This window comes from Crotalus tigris, unplaced genomic scaffold (assembly GCF_016545835.1).
Source record: "Crotalus tigris isolate CLP2741 ecotype Arizona unplaced genomic scaffold, ASM1654583v1 scf7180000023625.2024221, whole genome shotgun sequence".
Taxonomy (NCBI): Eukaryota; Metazoa; Chordata; class Lepidosauria; order Squamata; family Viperidae; genus Crotalus; species Crotalus tigris.
The window spans coordinates 1,323,940-1,339,509 of NW_024100087.1; the positions used below are offsets into that span (position 1 = coordinate 1,323,940).

The 15,570-nt window shown below is 40.5% G+C and overlaps 1 protein-coding gene across 1 annotated transcript; it reads right to left on the minus strand.

Moving 5' to 3' along the window:
* Positions 1–392: 392 nt before the first annotated feature.
* LOC120297498 (caltractin-like) lies at positions 393–15,451 on the minus strand. The gene is made up of 5 exons (XM_039320194.1): positions 15,321–15,451; positions 13,318–13,476; positions 8,118–8,246; positions 7,890–8,027; positions 393–730 (listed from the first exon to the last, which is right to left on the minus strand). Exons 1-5 carry the CDS (start codon positions 15,321–15,323, stop codon positions 641–643), a joined length of 519 nt encoding a protein of 172 aa, XP_039176128.1. The 5' UTR covers positions 15,324–15,451; the 3' UTR covers positions 393–640.
* Between the last annotated feature and the right edge of the window lie 119 nt (positions 15,452–15,570).

Genomic DNA, 15,570 nt, shown 5'->3' on the forward strand with positions numbered 1-15,570 from the left:
CAGGTAGTCCTCGACTTATGACACAATCGAGCCTAAAACTCATTAATTGTTTAATGAATTACTGCAGATGATAAATTAGTACTATGATTGTTAAGTGAATCTGGCTTCCCCACTGATTTTGCTTATCAAAAGGTCGCAAAAGATGATCACATGATCCTGGGACACTGCAACCGTCATAAGTATGAGTCAATTTTAATCACATGATCATGGGGCTGTTACAAAGGTCATAAGTGTGAAAAATGGTCATAAGTCACTTTTTCAAGTGCCATTGTAAGTTTGAACTGTTACTAAATGAACTTTTGTAAACTGTAGATTAGTCATTTTCTAAACTTTTCATGGCCAGGTAAAGCAAATTTGTATTTAACTGTAAGCGCCAAGGATGATCCAATGCATGCATATTATGGTATAACTTTATTTTCAAAACAGTTTTGTTACCATGTCCTTCAAATTAAAGAAATAATAGGCCTGTTTTCTTAGGTGCAACAAGTTTTCTAGCATCCATGAATCATTACTTTATCACAATGGTATAAACAATAAGTTTCTGATTTAAAAAATCCCTCCCAACCAGATACCCTTTTGTACATTATAAAACAGTAAACACGTTTATAACTTTCAAGTCATTGTTAAAGGTAAAAACCCACTAATATAGATTGGTCTTCTTCATGATTTTCAAGAATTCTTCCTCATTTATTTCTCCATCTCCATCACGATCAGCTTCATCTATCATTTCCTGAGAAGCAAGCAGAGGAGAGAACCACTGAAGATTAGGCACTGTTCTAGAAGCATCTGACACTATGTTCATGAAATAGACTTTCAGTGTTAACTTATAACTTTTATGTTTAAACTTAACATATTATAGGAATTATATATACTGTAAGAAGTTACAGTTATATGTAAAGTTATACGTAAGAACAAATTTATAAGTATTTGTATCACTTAAACATATGAAAAATGGCACCACACTTCTACCAGTGACAGAGAGATTAGGCTTGATAAAATCCTCTGTCTGTAGAAATACCGTATTTTCCGGCGTATAAGACAACTGGGCGTATAAGAGGACCCCCAACTTTTCCAGTTAAAATATAGAGTTTGGGCTATACTCACCGTATAAGATTACCCCTCTTCCAACGCACACCAAATAAAAATTAAAAAACATCAGATTTGATTTCAATATGGTAATTTTAATTCAAATGCTTATGACATGCAGGTACTTAGCAGAAAAACTGTCATTTATAAACATAAGGCTGTCATCAAACATATAAACATAAACCAGTGCAAGTGGATTAAACTTTTCCTAATTCACTCTAAAGCTGAAAGGAAGGATAAGACAATAAAACCACGGGAGCTGCCATGCTGTTTGTTTTCTAAGCTGTCAACCAAACTGAACTGATGATGATAGGAGGAAGATAACAAACAATAGAAAGAGCAAGTGCCAGGCAAGTCCCTGGCGAGTCAGCAACGCCCATCATAACTGCAAGCTATTTTTACAGGTTTTGCTTGCGTGACAGTTTCCCTTTAAAAGCGTTCAAAATCATCCTGTTCATCATCTGATATCATAAAAATATCAATGACATCTTGTGATACATTTGTAAGGCAGTCATCGTATGGATCGAATTCCGTATCAGATGGTGTGGTCTCAGCTTCAGCTTCCTCTTCATCTTGCCACAAGTAGTCATCCTCCATACCATCTAATGAATTTGATGTGCCACACTTCTTGAAAGACTTGATTACTCTTTCTGCATCAATATCATTACAGGCTTTTATGACAAACTTGCACAAAACATCCAACTGTGGAGCACGCATGTTTCCTCCTTTTGTGAATGACTTTTCGCCGCTAACCATCCATTCATTCCACTGTTCTCGAATGCGATCTTTAAATGGCTTGTTTAGGCACACATCCAGTGGCTGTACCAACGATGTCAATCCTGCAGGAATAACTGCCGCATCTGTGTTTATTCTTGCAAGCCTTTGCTTGGTGCTGGGAGTTAAATGAGCCCTGAACATATCCCACACCAGTAGACTACGTTTTTGAAGAAGTCCACCTGGTCGCCTGCTCCATACATTATCAAGCCATAGCTTTACCCCTTCTTCATCCATCCAGCCTTTTTCATTCACATGTACAAAACAACCAACAGGGAACTTGAGTTTCGGCATTGTTTTTCTTTTAAAAATAATCATTGGTCTCAGTTTGGCACCATCAGCTGTGCATCCTAGTACCACTGTAAAACTGGACTTCTCATGTCCTGTTGTTTTAATTAAAATTGTTTTTTCACCTTTTTGATGGACAGTTTTATTTCCAACCATATCAAAATTCATTGGAGTTTCATCCATATTTCCAATACTACTTAACGCATAGCCATGTTTAATGCGCTGTTGTATTACGTATCGATGGAAACTAATTACTTTGCTATCAAGATCTGCAGGTAATTTGTGTGCCATTTTTGTCTTTTGCCTCAGTACCATATTATGCCTTTTCAAGAATCTAGTACACCAAGATACAGTGGCCTTAAATCTGTTGCTGTGATCTGGGTTAGATTTGGCCCACTGAAGTGCAGACAAACATATTTTATTTCGTGTCACTACATAACCATTTTGGCGATGCTCATTCACCATGTCTGCTACATGTTTTTCAAGTTCTGGCCAATGTGGGGTGCCTCTTCTTAATGCACACTTACCCCTTGCCATACTCTTTAACGCTTTTTCATTTGCTTTCCAGTCCCGAACCATCTTTTCTGTTACTCCATATTGTCTTGCAGCAGCGCAGTTATTATGTTCCATGGCAAAGTTTACAACTTTAAGTTTGAAACTGGCTTCATATTTCCTTCTTCTTGCTGGTGGAGCCATGATGGCATCTTGACTGTTGGACATTTGTATACAGTACTGTATGTACTGGTGCTCTACTGTATGAACTGGTACAGATACTGGTGCTGTACTGTACCGGTACATACCCAGTATACAACAACCAGCCAATCATGGCAAGCGATATACCTTATCACTGGCAAGCGATGTACCTTACCGGTGATTGGCTGGTTGTTGTATACAAAGCCTGGTTGGATTGGGTGGGTCAGCTCTCCCTGCCTGCCCAGCCCTCCCTGTCGTCTTATATGCCCTAGGGAAAAAATGGACAAACTAATACACCCTTTCGATGTAGGGGAGAGGGAGGGAGGAAAGGGAGCGAAGTTTTCTGAGTTCTCATTGGCCACCTGTAAGCCCAAATGAGTACAGTATTCTCTCCTCCGCAGGCGCCCTTTTATGCCAGTGCTGAGCGTGTGTGTGCGTGCGCGCGGCATGCATGCGACTCCCCCGGGCTGCGCACCGGGATCTCCGGAGACTGGATCTCTTCCTCTTGGTCTTCCATCCCACGTGCGCGCACACACACACATGCCTCCTTTCCCTCTTCCCTCTCCCTCCAATCCTTCCCAGCTCAGAAAGCAGCGAGGAGAAGTGTGCGCACACACACACAACACACACACACACACCTCCTTTCCCTCTTCCCTCTTCCCTCTCCCTCCAATCCTTCCCAGCTCAGAAAGCAGCGAGGAGAAGCGTGCGCACACACACACACAACACACACACACACACGCCTCCTTTCTCCCTCCAATCCTTCCCCCCACCCTGATTTCCAGCTCGGAAAATGTGCTCAGAAAGCAGCGAGGAGAAGCGTGCGCACACACACACAACACACACACACACACACGCATGCACACACGCCTCCTTTCTCCCTCCAATCCTTCCTTCCCACCCCGATTTCCAGCTCGGAAAATGCAAAGCGTGTGTGTGCGTGCGCATGGCCTCCTTTCCCTCTTCCCTCTCCCTCCAATCCTTCCCAGCTCAGAAAGCAGCGAGGAGAAGCGTGCGCGCACACACACACAACACACACACACACACCTCCTTTCCCTCTTCCCTCTCCCTCCAATTCTTCCCCCCCACCCTGATTTCCAGCTCAGAAAGTGCAAAGCAGCGAGGAGAAGAGTGTGTGCGCGTGCACGCACACACACACGCACGCCTCCTTTCTCCCTCCAATCCTTCCTTCCTACCCCGATTTCCAGCTAGGAAAATGCAAAGCGTGTGTGTGCGTGCCCGTGGCCTCCTTTCCCTCTTCCCTCTCCCTCCAATCCTTCCCAGCTCAGAAAGCAGCGAGGAGAAGCGTGCGCACACACACACAACACACACACGCCTCCTTTCCCTCCTCCCTCTCCCTCCAATCCTTCCCTCCCACCCTGATCTCCAGCTTGGAAAGTGCGAAGCAGCGAGGAGACAGATTGAGACCCACAGGCATTTACCAGCCTGTGACTTCAAGTTAGCAAAAAGCAGCTGCAAACCACACGCCTGCTAGAGGTGAGCCGCGGGGACGGATTGCTGAAACAAACAGCTTAGAGTTTAATTGCTCTCCCCACTGCCACTCTACCAATCAAGGACTCTTTTTGAGTGAGGGGGGGGAGAGAAAACTTGATGAGTAATATACCAAACCACATGTGTAAAGGAATAAAATAGAATACCCGTATTTTCCGGCGTATAAGACGACTCGGCGTATAAGACGACCCCCAACTTTTAAGAAGGTTTTTGTGTCTTAGAAAGTCGTCTTATACGCCGGAAAATACGGTACTCATATTGTTCAGGAAAAACTGTCTAAGAAATAAGGATAAATACAAGCTATTTTTCACAGAATATATATAATGACCTTGGAATGTTGAATACGACACAAGGGAAAGAAAAAAATAGAAAACTGTCCGGATGGATTGTTTATTCTGTAACAGTGTATCATCTCTAAATGCACACTGAACATGCTCATTTTGTGTAAGACATCACATGCTCTTTTTTCTAATTCTATAAACTCTGATAAAGCATAACTGAACACCAACATTTAAGCATGTTATAAGCTTTTGTAATTCTTAACATGCTGAAAACCTATTAAAGTATCAACTCCTGGGACTTCCGGTTTTGTGCCTGCAGCGCATGGCTGTGCGAGAGCGGACCTCCGCTCCCCGCGGCTAGTTTCTTCCTGCTTGGGGGACCCTAGATGGGTCCGAAGTTGCCCCGAAGAGGTGACTGTGAAGGAGAGGCACCCTGATGATCACAAAGTAGTTGGCAATCACTTCGTTTGATCCGGGGAAAGCCCTCCGAACCCGACAGGAGAAAGGCTAGCGTGAGATCAACGTCTAGCCCAGGCTGCTTGCAGCCGAAGTCCCAGAGCATGAACCTGAACATCGGCGAACAGCATGCTTGGAATTGGTGAGAGTACTGATCTTCTTTCTTTTATCTACTATCTAAATCCTTGAAAAGATCCCCAAAGCAAGAAAACCTCCAGAAGTGAAGGGAGGGTACTGTATCCCCATTCCCTTACAGACGGAAGCGGCAAATTAATATTAAGGGAGGAAAGATATATACTAAAATTTGATTTAAAATACTTCAGTCTGGACAAATCTAGGAACTAAAATTTTTTCAAGATTATGCCCTAATTTTTTTGATGGAATTATAAAAATATATAACAAAAATAACTTTTTGATTGAAATAAAAACTGAAAAAAGAAATAACTGCTGATATCTAATAGAGAATCAGAGAACAGAAAGCTAACGATAAGGACTCAGAAATTGGCAGAATGCCTAGAAACAAAGAAAAAGTTGTTCCTTTAAATTGCAAATAACCTTGAAGACAGCTGGGAACAAAGGAAGAGCCAGCTATAAGATTAAAAAGTGTATGAAAGAAAAAAAAACACCTGGACTGTTGTTTAAATCTAAGAACTGTTCATGGAAAAGAAAAACTGGCTTTTTGGCTAATTTTTTAGAGGAGAATCTACAGGAAGGATTTAAAGTGGCTTAACATACTGAACTGTAACTTTGACTGATTGATAAATTGACTTTTGAATTAAAACATTGAGAAAAGATAATTTGAAGGGGGGAGACAACATGGATATCACATACGTATTAAAAAATGACAGGATGCCACATTCAATATTTTCTCCTGAAAGACTTAGCCTGGAAAATCAAGGGCCTCCAGAAGCAATACTTCAAGGCAAGATAAACACTTTTCAGGAGGAAACATATGTAATGTTAGGTCAAATACAAATGACAATAGACTCAAAACCACGAGGAAATTCGAAACAACTTTGATGATATAAACAAGCATATTTCCAATCTAAATCTACAATTAAAGAACACCCAGGAAATAACAACAAATGAACAAATAAATCAGACAGCAGACTACAAATTAGAAGAGTATGATCAAATTGATGAAATAACAAAGGAAAAGAATTACAATTTGACACAATCAAGAAAAAATCCACAAGGTTCTGATACAAGAAAAATGGAATTATCAGGAGAACCATCAAAGTTTGGGAGACAGAAAGTGTTTATCTTACTTACTTCATCTTTTGTATTCCCAACAACATTGGTAAAAATACAGGAACTGCTAGGTAAGCGGTTTACATCAACTTGGAAAATTACTCGTCAAAAGAAGACCAGAGAAAGATACAAGAGATTTGACTCGCCTTACCAGGTGGACCATTACGTGAATATGGTAATGTTTGAATATGGCTAAAAGAACAGAGAATTTTGAACATAAAGGGGCCTTATAACAAGAAGGATAAGAGATTTAAGTAATATAGTATGTTTTATAATATATGAAATGTTAAAATAGTAGGTTGATGTAACTTTTATTAACATGTTAAATATAAACTGATTAAAAAGGAAGTTTTATCTAGATACTATAAGATAGATAAAAAGTATAGTATTTTTATAATACATGATATAGAATATTGGGATGATGTACCTAAATGAAAAAAATTGGACAGTTAGATGACTAATATGAAGAAATTATGACTGATAAGAATTGGATTGAATATAAGGAAATTTAAGCAAATAAAAATTATAAAAATAGGATGCATGCAGAACTAAAGAGATGATGGTTATGCGAATAATATAAGTTGGGAAAAAATGTTATATAGAGAGATTATTATTTGTATAAATATAAAAATGCCTATATCTAATCATTTATATATTGAAAATATTAATTATATTTTGACTAAGGTTGAAGAAGAAGAATACAAATGGGAGAAGGGAAAATCAAAGAAATGTATCATTAATCAATATATTAATTATGGAATTATCAAATTTAATTATTATTGATTGTTAATTGTTATTGTCCTTTTTTAAAAATATAAACCAAGACAACACGCTATACACTAGGCACTGGAGATTGTTATAGTTAAAAACTAATAAAATATCTATAAAAAAAAATAAAGTATCAACTGTTCATTGAGGTGCTCCTAACTAATTTCAGACCCTTCAATGGAACCAAGATGTAGATCAGTAACACTGCTTATCAAGAAGGTATCAAGAAGATTCCACCTCTACTCCATCTATGCACAAGTTCTTTTTATCAACTTTTATTAATTTCAGTATTTTAATTGAGCACCCAATGTTTTAATGTTTTTAATTTTAAGTGTTTTATTCTGTTATTTATGGCATTATAACCTACCCAGTTATTTGATAGAGAGCATATAAATTTAATAAATAACGATAAAACTGATTTATATCCTTTTAATTATTCTCTTTTTGTTTTGCTTTTATTCACTTTTTAAATTCCGATCATGTTTTGAATTGTCTTCCACTTTGTTAAAATGAAGCATTAAAAATAATAAAATTTGCATTAAAAAAACACAAATTGTCTATTAGCAGCTAATTCAGAACAAGGGAAGTGTACTGAAAAAGTAAATAAAATAGACTCAATAGTTTAACAACACAGGAAAACAACACTGGAAAGACTAATCACTAAAAATGAATCAAAGGCTGAAGATAAATTTTTATTAGAAACCAATAAAGAGGACGAATTACAACTCTTATATGGCATGATATAAAAACCCAATATGCTATGTAAAGCTGAACAGTTACCTGCAGTTCTTCATCTGTTAAATTTTCCCCAAGTTCTTTGGAAACTCGCTTTAGGTTTTTAAAGGAAATCTTGCCTGTACCATCATCGTCAAACAGTCGGAAAGCTTTCAGAATTTCTTCTTTAGAATCTTTTTCATTCTTACAAAAACAAAGATAAGAAAGTAAAATAAAACAAAAACACCCCCAAGCATCTTACATCTCTCTATAATGATAGTAAAATCATGTTACCATTTTTGTGGTCATCATTGTTAAAAAGTCTTCAAAGTTTAGGGTGCTGCTTCCATCTTTCCCAATGTCTGCTATCATCTTTTTAATTTCTTCTTTCTTTGGCTCAAAACCAAGAGCACGCATTGCAACCTGCAATATAAAAGCTAATAACTTGTATATCCAGTACACACTTGAAAATTACCTACAAGCCTGTCTGCCTAAAAGAGTTGCTCCTGATTAAAGAAGTGTTAGTCCCATTGTTGTCCCAGGAATGCTATAGGTTCTTAATGTGGTATGCTCCACCAAATTGAGTTCCACCAGATGTAGAGATCTTTGCAAAGCTTTATTCCATACAGAATAATGTACTGTATTTTCCAGCGTATAAGACGACTTTCTAAGACACGAAAATCTTCTCAGAAGTTGGGGGTCGTCTTATACGCCCAGTCGTCTTATACGCTGGAAAATATGGATATCTTGGGACTTGCCTGGAAGCCGGACTGAGGCTGCCACCAGCCAGGCGACCCGCTTCTGCTGGTTCCCTTGGCCCATTCTGGCTTTCTGAACCAACCTAAGACAGGCACGCAAGCGGGGCCACTGAAGGGTTTCCTCCTGTTCATTTGTCGTGGGGGCCGCAGCAGATTCCGGAGATTTTTCACCACCACCCCAGTATAAACACGGAAGGAAATTCAAGGTCTCCGTGGCCACTTTTGGCCTGCAAAGTAGAGCGTTGCTTGGACAGATCCCGGCCACTCCTCTCTCTTTGAAAAGAAACCGGCTTAGATAGGATGAGTTTGAGATGGAGCAGAGAGGCAGGTCGCCTCATTTTTTGACATGCAAATCGTGGCCTTTCTGCTTTCTCTTTTTCTATCCGGGGATCCAGCCTCAAGCCCTCCTCCCCAAAGCAAGGAAAGCCCGAGCGAAGATTTCATTTCTTCACACGGCCGGGCTCTTCCTATCTCTTGCAGGGCAGGGTTTGAAAGTGATTTAGGTCCTGTGATCAATTCCCGAAGGAGGCTACCATTTTTTAAAGTGTGTGTGTGTGTGTGTGTGTGTGTGTGTATATCTATATATCTATATCTATATATTTGCAGAAAACTTTTGAGAATCCATAATCAGGAATAGAGAGGCCTCCTGGTTTGTTGATTTCATATATGTATTCACTCAACAATATTTTAAACACACACACACACACGATAAATATAAAACACACCCTTCTTCAACATGGCAACCATGCATGGAGGAAAAACAAAAAAAAAGGAATAAAAGAGAGGTGACTTTAATTGTCAGGCAAGGAAATAGCATTTCAAAATGGCTGGAGGATGGGGAAGCACTTCCACTTAAAGTCCTGCCTTTAAAACAGCAATGATGACGACAACGAGGCACCGGATTGATCTTTCTCCGATTTTCATAGGCATCCAAAGAAAGAAACTCGATTGCACAGAGACGACCGGGCAGTTTTCTTTGTATGTTACAAAAAAGGCTTATGCTGCTTTCTTCCCTGATGTCCCCCCTCCCCCGCCCATTGCAATCTACAGTCATGAGATTCCCTGGTGGCCTTCCATCCAAGGTTAACCAGGCCCGATGCTCCGGAATCTCCCAGCACAGCCCACTGTGAGACGCCGTCTTTCTCTGGTCACACCTCTTTTGGACCAGCCAAAGGGCTGAGCGGGCCTTTGTGGGGGGCGGGGTGGGATGGACAGGCAAAAGGAACGAGGCGGCCCGATCTGGGGGAAATAGCCTCAGTCTATTTGCAGGTTGCTCTCTCTGCAAGCTGGTGGCTCTGCCGGCTTTGGGTCCGATCAGGAAGTGGGGTTGTGAGCGGCAGCGCAGGTGGAATGCGGTGGGTCTTGCTTTCCCAGCTAATCCAATTAAAGGGAGGGAAAAGTTTACAGGTCCCCGGCGGGAAGAGCGTACAGTATCAAAACCAACATAAGGAAACTAAAGAGGAAAAAGAGACAGAAACAGAGATCGACAGAGAGAGAAGGGCCAGGTAGAAGATAGGGTGGGGGAAACTGTGGCCCTCCAGATATTGCTGAACTACAACTCCCAGCCTTGCTCACCATTGGCCGTTCTAGGTGAGGTTGCTGGGAATCGTCTTGGAGACAGGGAGGACTGGGCAGGCAGGGAGAGCTGACCCACCCAATCCAAGCAGGCTTTGTATACAACAACCAGCCAATCACTGGTAAGGTACATCGCTTGCCGTGACTGGCTGGTTGTTGTATACTGGGTACATACAGTACAGCACCAGTATCTGTATCAGTTCATACACTACAGCACCAGTACATACAGTACAGTATACAAATGTCCAACAGTCAAGACCCCATCATGGCTCCACCAGCAAGAAGAAAGAAATATGAAGCCAGTTTCAAACTTAAAGTTGTAAACTTTGCCATGGAACATAATAACTGCACTGCTGCAAGACAATATGGTGTAATAGAAAAGATGGTTCGGGACTGGAAAGCAAATGAAAAAACATTATAAAGAGTATGCCAAGGGATAAGTGTGCATTAAGAAGAGGCACCCCACATTGGCCAGAACTCGGAAAACATGTAGCAGACATGGTGAATGAGCATCGCCAAAATGGTTATGTAGTGACACAAAATAAAATATGTTTGTCTGCACTTCAGTGGGCCAAATCTAACCCAGATCACAGCAACAGATTTAAGGCCACTGTATCCTGATGTACTAGATTCTTGGGAAGGCATAATATGGTACTGAGGCAAAAGATGAAAATTGCACAAAAATTACCTGCAGATCTTGATAGCAAAGTAATTAGTTTCCATCGATATGTAATACAACTGCGCACTAAACATGGCTATGCATTAAGTAGTATTGGAAATATGGATGAAACGCCAATGAATTTTGATATGGTTGGAAATAAAACTGTCCATCAAAAAGGTGAAAAAACAATTTTAATTAAAACAACAGGACATGAGAAGTCCAGTTTTACAGTGGTACTAGTATGCACAGCTGATGGTGCCAAACTGAGACCAATGATTATTTTTAAAAGAAAAACAATGCCGAAACTCAAGTTCCTTGTTGGTTGTTTTGTACATATGAATGAAAAAGGCTGGATGGATGAAGAAGGGGTAAAACTATGCCTTGATAATGTATGGAGCAGGCAACCAGTTGGACTTATTCAAAAACGTAGTCTACTGGTGTGGGATATGTTCAGGGTTCATTTAACTCCTAGCACCAAGCAAAGGCTTGCAAGAATAAACACAGATGCGGCAGTTATTCCTGCAGGATTGACATTGTTGGTACAGCCACTGGATGTGTGCCTAAACAAGCCATTTAAAGATCGCATTCGAGAACAGTGGAATGAATGGAAGGTTAGCGGTGAAAAGTCATTCACAAAAGGAGGAAACATGCGTGCTCCACAGTTGGATGTTTTGTGCAAGTTTGTCATAAAAGCCTGTAATGATATTGATGCAGAAACAGTAATCAAGTCTTTCAAGAAGTGTGGCACATCAAATTCATTAGATGGTATGGAGGATGACTACTTGTGGCAAGATGAAGCCAAAGCTGAGACCACACCATCTGATACGGAATTCGATCCATACGATGACTGCCTTACAAATGTATCACAAGATGTCATTGATATTTTTATGATATCAGATGATGAACAGGATGATTTTGAAGGCTTTTAAAGGGAAACTGTCACGCCAGCAAAACCTGTAAAAATAGCTTGCAGTTATGATGGGCATTGCTGACTCGCCAGAGACTTGCCCGGCACTTGCTCTCTCTATTGTTTGTTATCTTCCTCCTATCATCATCAGTTCCAGTTTGGTTGACAGCTTAGAAAACAAACAGCATGGCAGCTCCCATGGGTTTATTGTCTTATCCTTCCTTTCAGCTTTAGAGTGAATTAGGAAAAGTTTAATCCACTTGCATTGGTTTATGTTTACATGTTTGATGACAAACAGCCTTATGTTTATAAGTGACAGTTTTCCTACTAAGTACCTGCATGTCATAAGCATTTGAATTAAAATTACCATATTGAAATAAAATCTGATGTTTTTTAATTTTTATTTGGTGTGCGTTGGAAGAGGGGTAGTCTTATACGGCGAGTATAGCCCAAACTCTATATTTTAACTGGAAAAGTTGGGGGTCGTCTTATACACCCAGTCGTCTTATATGCCGGAATATACGGTATTCATTTATTTATTTGTTAAATTTATTTGCTGCCTATCTTGCTGTGAGGCTTACTCTAGGCTATGCTAAACATCTTGTCTGTTTCTTTTATACAGTTTTTATATAGTTCTTACAAAGCACATCCCATTAAAGGAATATACAGCCATAAATAATTCTTAAATCTTTTATTGCTTTTACTCCTCGATTCGCACTGTAGGAATTGATAGGGATCTGCAATTAGCTTGTTTTAGGTTTATCTCTAATCCATGAAAATTGTCCTATTCTTCCTACATTTCATGTTCTGTTGGTTTAATAATTTCCATGCAATTTCATTTCCCTATATTTTACTAACTCTAATTTACGATTTTCTGTTGTTTCCCTGAGACTGCTGTCTCCCTCTCCCTTTCTCTCCAAAAAGATAGCTGCATCAAGGCTGGAAAAACATCCTGTGCTAAATTTTATCAACATGTATATGAAAGTAGTGGTTTGGAGCCTTGTCTAGGAGGAACTCCTATTTTCTGATATATATCAGATGCTTTTTCTAAGCACGTGCTTGCCATTTACTGTTTTATAAAGTGTTCTATGTTCCAACATGCATCACCAGATTAAGATTAAAAACTTTTAATCTCTGAAACAACAATACCTACTTTTCCAGGCACTCCTGAATTTATTTGTACCTGGTAGAACTCAAGATTCAAATAAGAAATAAGAGTTGATCCTGAAAGCACAAAATGTATGGTATGCTCTCTCCACAAGAGGCCATCTGTGGACCCAACAGTTTTTGACAATTACTGACCAATCTTCATCCTTCCCTTACTGAAGTACCATCTATGCTTTGTACTATTTTCTTATTGCAGTCAATACAAAGTTTATTTAAGTAATGAAGCAGCAAAATAAAATAAGGCAACCTGTATAATGGGCTTCCATGGGCACGATGAACAGCAAGGTTGGATTTTGCAAGCTAGTCCTGATGTAACCCTTAATAAACCACTTTGGGTGATATCATAGGTTTGTAAGAAACTATTGCAGCATAAAAAATTCAAAGCAAACTAAATTGTTAAAGAATACAAAGAAAATTAATACATACCTTCAGTTCTTTAATATCAATGCTACCGCACCCCTCAGTATCAAACAAATCAAAAGCTTCTCTGATCTCCTGCTTCTGATCTTCAGAAAGCTCATGTTTTAACCCACTGCTTTTCCGACGATGGGAGCCACTCAAACTTGGTTTTTTGTATCCAGATGCCTTCAGTAAATGCAAGTTAAAATAATGTTTGAAATATTTATTTCACGGAAGTTATATTCCATATTGCCAAACAAACAGTAAACAACCAACCAAAGAACCTCTAAGACAGCATCACCAACACTGCCAGGGGAAATCACTAGAACAGGGGTGTCAAACTCAATTTCATTGAGGGCCGCATCAGCATTGTGGTGCCCTCAGAGAGGCCGGGTGGGCCTGGCCCATTGGATGGGGGTGGCTGCGGTGGTCACAGCCAACTGGGTGAGCATGGCCACCTCAACGTTGCTCATGGGGGAGGACCCCTGTGGGGGGTAGAGCAGGTTGGAGGAGATCCAGGGGGTCTCTGGCGGGTGGGACGGTGGGCAGGATGCTCGTCCTGAGGAGTGAGGCGAGGCAGGGGCCGGGGCAGCTGCCTGACACCATCAGCCCCCGCACACAGAGGCCAGCGAGCGCATGGGGGCTGACAGTGTCAGTTAGCAGTCACAGCCTGCCGCCCCCTCAACCGGCACACAATGGCGCTCCGCAGCCAGCTGCGAATACCGGGCTAGCCCTCCAGCAGCAGGTGCAGATGGGACAGAGTAGGTGTGTCAGTGGTCCACATCATGTGCCGCCAACCCTGACTCCACGTGCTGCCGGTGCCGCCGCAATGCTGCATATGGAGGGCCGGCCTGATATTCACAACGGGTTACGCAGCCGCTGCTGCCGGACACCATCGGCTCCTGCACACTCACCACCTCCTGTGCATACACCTTGGGGGCTGCCGAGCTGGCTGAGGTTAGGCCAGTCTCTTGCCATCTCCGGGGCATCCTGGGGGCCAAATATCGGCCTTTTGTTTGACATGTCTGCATTAGAATATAAACTTACTCCTTTCTAGCACTGATGATGTTACCTAGTTTGGGTAATGAAACATCTGCAAGAAAACAACCAAGATCAGACCAAAGACCCCTCATTTCAATCTACAAATATTCTTCTTTATTAATACCACATTGCTTTGAAGTGTATATATTCACTACTAAGTGGTACTTATATTGTCCATTTGTACTGTACTTAGATATAAGCAGAATCAAAAATATTAGTAGGTAAAAAACAATTTCCCCCTTAAAACTATATTTCAATTACTTTATCTGTCTACATGCAGATGTAATTTGTATGTCCTCTCAAGAGGAATAGAAACACTTGACAGATGTGAATAAACTGCAAAAATTTGCAATTTTTACTAAGACTGGGAAACTGGAATCATACATGGCCCTAAGCCATGTTTATTTTTAATTGAGTGTGTTGTGGAAATACACCCGTTTTATAAACCATGATTTTCAGCCCGCTGTAGTCAGCAAGTTATGGCTGAAATCCACGCATGAGGTGCCTTTTTACTACAAGTATCACAGCTGCAAAGAGAAAACAAAATCCATTGTATTACTACAATAAATGCTATTTAGATCGCCCCTAGTTTCTTCATAACCCATTTCTTGATTTACGGTATTTATGACTTACGTGTATTCATTGGCAAAAAAAGACACCAGTTCTCTGCACATTTATTCAGGAATAAGTAGGGAAACTTTTTTCCCCCTCCCAGCAGAAATTCAGAAGATCGAGATACAACACTTGCTTTTTAAAAATCTGATCAGTTCTAAAAATATCCGCGAGTAAAATAGGGCATAGATTTACTACGGCCAGTCAGGCTGGATTTGGCGCGAAAAACATTCCGAAAAGTCAGGATGAATCACTTAGAGATTTAATGACGCTGTAACTTAATTCGGTTAACTAGATCCAGAGAGAGGTGAGAAAGGCTACAAAAAGATTAACAGATATTGCTTCCTTTACCAAAATCTGGGAAAACAAACACTCACCATTATCTTACAATAGCCGGGTTCACTTATTCAAGAAACCACACAAACCAAACCACCTGCAAAAATTGATTACGTTCCGCCTCTATGTGCCTGGATTGTCCAATGACAGAAAAGATTCCCGCGAAAACTCGCGTCTATTCGTTACCAAGGCCAATCAAGAAACGCGAGTGACGGTCGGGCTTTGTGACGCCATTCGGAGCTCGTGTTGCTGTTTCCGCTGGATACACAACAAACGAGGCGCTGGCGTCCT

Excerpts from the sequence above, each read along its gene's own strand:
- LOC120297498 (XM_039320194.1), bottom strand. Across the intron at positions 8,028-8,117 it reads CAATGATGACCACAAAAATG|AATGAAAAAGATTCTAAAGA; the intron begins GTAACATGATTT and ends TGTTTTTGTAAG. Across the intron at positions 731-7,889 it reads TAACAGATGAAGAACTGCAG|GAAATGATAGATGAAGCTGA; the intron begins GTAACTGTTCAG and ends CTTGCTTCTCAG.